This window comes from Lycium ferocissimum, chromosome 4 (genome assembly GCF_029784015.1).
Source record: "Lycium ferocissimum isolate CSIRO_LF1 chromosome 4, AGI_CSIRO_Lferr_CH_V1, whole genome shotgun sequence".
NCBI classification, from domain to species: Eukaryota; Viridiplantae; Streptophyta; class Magnoliopsida; order Solanales; family Solanaceae; genus Lycium; species Lycium ferocissimum.
The window spans coordinates 38740258-38744086 of record NC_081345.1 but is presented as its reverse complement, the minus strand read 5'-3'; the positions used below and the strand labels follow the sequence as shown (position 1 = coordinate 38744086).

Here is a 3829-nt window from a genome sequence, read left to right as displayed (position 1 = left end):
ATTTTTTCCTTATAATTAAGTTTCTTATAACCGAAATGACACGAGCAGGTGCATGACAAGGTGAGTTTGTATAATGGGATAAAGAGTGAGATTTACATCAATCACGCCCATTATCGTTTATTCTTTCTAATCTTTTAAAATTTTCTAAAACTCTTCAAGGCATCTAAAAACTACTACATATATATCTCATAGTACCACAAGAAGAAAAGAACTAGCCAGCAATTGGTGACTGACAATAGACAGGAGGGAGGAAACATAATATACGTATTCTTTACATATAAACTTTCATTATTTAATCTTAGTGTAACATATATTTTCATTTTAATTTACCATTAACTTTGAAAATACCATTTGACCATAGATATGATTTCAGATATTTAATTTTAAAACCATTTCAAATGTGTGTTTGTTTATCAATTCATTATTTCCTCTTCAAACACCCCCAGGCATATTTAGAGGATCGATTATGGATTCACGTGAACCCATTAACTTTTGCCCAAATCATCTATATATGTTCAAAAAATCACTAAATAAACATTTATAAGATCTGACTGTGAATCAAATAGTTATTGTAGTATTAACTAAAATCACTATAGAACCCATAAATTGAATCCGCCTCAGCAAACACCAAATTTTTTTTTTTACTTCAACATTAGATGCTTTCTCAAAAAAAAAAAAATCAACCAAATAACTTCCAACCCCTTAGGGTAAAATTGGAGACCATAGGTATACATCAAAAAAGGAAAAAGATAGAAATATAGAAGACTAGCAAATATAGAATGAAGTATTGGGAAACTTGAAGCAAGAAGGGACCCATGTACAGTTAGATTTTCCACTCCATTCTGTCCCAAATAACAGACCTGAGCCTTACACGTATTTCCTTGTCTATTTTTTATTTATCTTTCCCTCTATCACATACACACTGAGACATGTACTGAAGCAACAAACACACACACACACCCACCCCCCCCCCAAACCCACCCACCCCAGTCTTTCCTTTGGTCCCTCTCTACATTTATATATATTGAGTTTGAGAAAGAGGCACTCACAAGTTGTTCTCCTGGCTTTTGCATTACTTCCTCTACCTTTTCTTTGCAATTCAAATTTCCCTTGTGCTTTTATTCAAGAGCTTCTTACCTCATCTTGTCCTTTGTAACCACCAAGAAATTAAATCATTTTGGAGGATTAAGTCTTAAGCTCGTAGATTTATACTGTTAATTTCGAGCTGTCAGTGATGGATCCCTCTAGTGCGCAGCATCATCATCAGGTAAAAATTACTGAGCTAGGGAGATGTAACTTAATGAGGTTGTATTACTAGTATTTAGTAGTAGTAATGATGGTTTAATTTCTTTCTTCGTTGTGTCACTTGGCTTTGACCTTCTTTTTTTCTTTTTCTTTTTTATTTCCTTTTTCTGAGATGATTTTGAAATTGTTTCTTGCAAAGCTATAACTACTGGATATGAAATGAGTCTTTTTCAGTTCTTTAATTTTGTTCACATTAGGAGAGTAGCTGTGTCATCCTCCTAATTCTTATTCCTTTGGATTTGGATGAATTTCGAAGTGTTATTTTGTGGGGTGATAGCTTTCAATATCTTTAGAAACCACTATAAATCTTACTTTACCAAATCTTCATTTCACTATACAATTCCCGAATCCCCACTCCACAATCATCTTATATTTTCCTCTAACAATTTATCTTACTAGCTTTAGCAAATCAATTTTTACTTTGTGCTATTATCTTTAACTATATAGACGAGATCTATTCACCCAAAAAAAGACCTACTCTATGTGCCTAACTACTAATTTTATGCAGTTCTTCAGCATAAGGAAAGTAGTGTATACGCTTATATTTTGCAATTTTTTGTAAATTTCTTTCTTTCATTAAGAGTTTAGCTATATAGCCTAAGAACAAAGAGATGCTATAGCTGAGCCTTAAAATTCTGTTTAAGAAAACCATGTCGCTTTTCAAGTTAAAGACAATTAAATTTCATTTAGATACATCAGCCTCCGTTAGAACAAGCCTCCATTATTGAGGTTTTACCGACAATTTTAAGGGGTTGTTGGTGCATTCTACCCAAACAATTTTTAATGTAAAAGCAAGGCATTGATACATCAAGTAGAACAATAATTTAACTTTTTCTTTGCTACTTCAAAAATATACTACCACTAGTTCATTACAAAATTTTGCAATCTTTTCTTAGTGATATCAAGTTCTGATAGATAATTAACGTGTTGCTCAGGAACTATCTTCTCAAACCCTAGAAAGCATGTTGGTGAGCACAAAGCCACAACAAGACAAGAAGCCAAAGCCACCAGAGCAAGCAATAAATTGCCCAAGATGTGACTCTGCCAACACCAAATTTTGCTACTACAACAACTACAGTCTCTCTCAGCCTAGATACTTTTGCAAATCATGTAGAAGATATTGGACCAAAGGTGGAACATTAAGAAATGTTCCAGTAGGAGGAGGCTGCAGGAAGAACAAAAGGTCATCATCATCAAGAAGTACTAGCCAAGATCATTCCTTCAACACTAGCCCTAATAATAGTAATCCACTTTCTTCACTCACTTCACCTTTCTCCTATGATTCTAGTGATTTGAGCTTAGCATTTGCTAGGCTCCAAAAACAAGGGAATGGGCACTTGGGATTTGAAAACCATAATAATATTTCAATCATGTGCAATGAAAATCCTAGTGGATTTCTTGATGCACTTAGGGGTGGATTTATCGAAAATAATCCCAATGGATTTCATCACCAAAATTTGTACTACGGAATTAATGGGGACATGGGATTACATCATGTGGAAAATGGTGGAATGGGGATGCATAATAATGTGAGTGATCAAGAAATAGGAATGCATAATTATGATCAAGAAATTAGCAGTGGTGTAACAACAACAACAGCTACTACAATGACAACAGTTAAACAAGAGGTGTGCAACATGGCTAGAGATCAAGGTGACAACAAAGTTTTGTGGGGATTTCCATGGCAGATTAATGGAGAAGGAAATAATATGGGTGATTTTGATTCAACTAGGAGAATGTGGAATGGAGTTGGTGGTTCTTCTTGGCATGGACTTCTCAATAGCCCTCTCATGTAGATGGTAGTACTTTACTTTTTCTTTTTTTTTCTTTTTTTTGGCTAGATTCACTGGCCGATTAATTTAGATTCACGTTGAACAAGATCAAGTCATTAATTTGGATTTACGCTGAGCAGGATCCGTAAAAACAGAAACGTTTTTTTATTAGGAATTTCCTTAGTTTCAGGCTTGGAAGTTTGCTAGGCAGAAAAAGAACTTCGTTCTTAGATCAGAGTTGAAGGTTAACTTAATGATCTTGAGTTGTGTAAAGAGATTTGATTCACCTGAATCATTTCTATCTAATTTTTCTTCTTCTTGGGATGTCTTTTTTAGGTCTCTTCCTTGTGGATTGCAAACTAAGTAATGAAAGTTGATTTATTTTTCTTCAATCTACCAGTAGTACTGACAGACATCCAGTGATATGTGGAATTTGGTTGGTTTGTTTAATGAAAGTGAACGTGATTGATAGAATCAGACATAGATATCTCTTAGGTTTTTTTTTTTTTTTTTTTTAAATTTAAGCCACCTTCAATATCTCTTAGTTGATTAATCTAGTTTGAACACTCTGAACTCTTACATCGGAAGGTGGGTACTATGCTATTTTGTCGGCACATGATGTTAAGTAGATTATTAAAATGTGTAGCTTGTTTTCAAGATATGCTATCATGATTGCTTCTTATTTTTAGGTAGATCTTATTAATTTTTTATAGTTGAAAGAATATTATGATGGAATAATTAAAATGATAATG

General features: G+C 33.6%; 1 protein-coding gene across 1 annotated transcript; it reads left to right on the top strand.

The window, feature by feature from the left end:
* The first annotated feature begins 1039 nt into the window (after window positions 1-1039).
* On the top strand, window positions 1040-3554 carry LOC132052803 (dof zinc finger protein DOF2.1-like). Its single transcript, XM_059444486.1, has 2 exons — window positions 1040-1267; window positions 2241-3554. The coding sequence occupies exons 1-2, from the start codon at window positions 1235-1237 to the stop codon at window positions 3099-3101; spliced, it is 894 nt and encodes a 297-aa protein (XP_059300469.1). The 5' UTR covers window positions 1040-1234; the 3' UTR covers window positions 3102-3554.
* The last annotated feature ends 275 nt before the right edge of the window (window positions 3555-3829 follow it).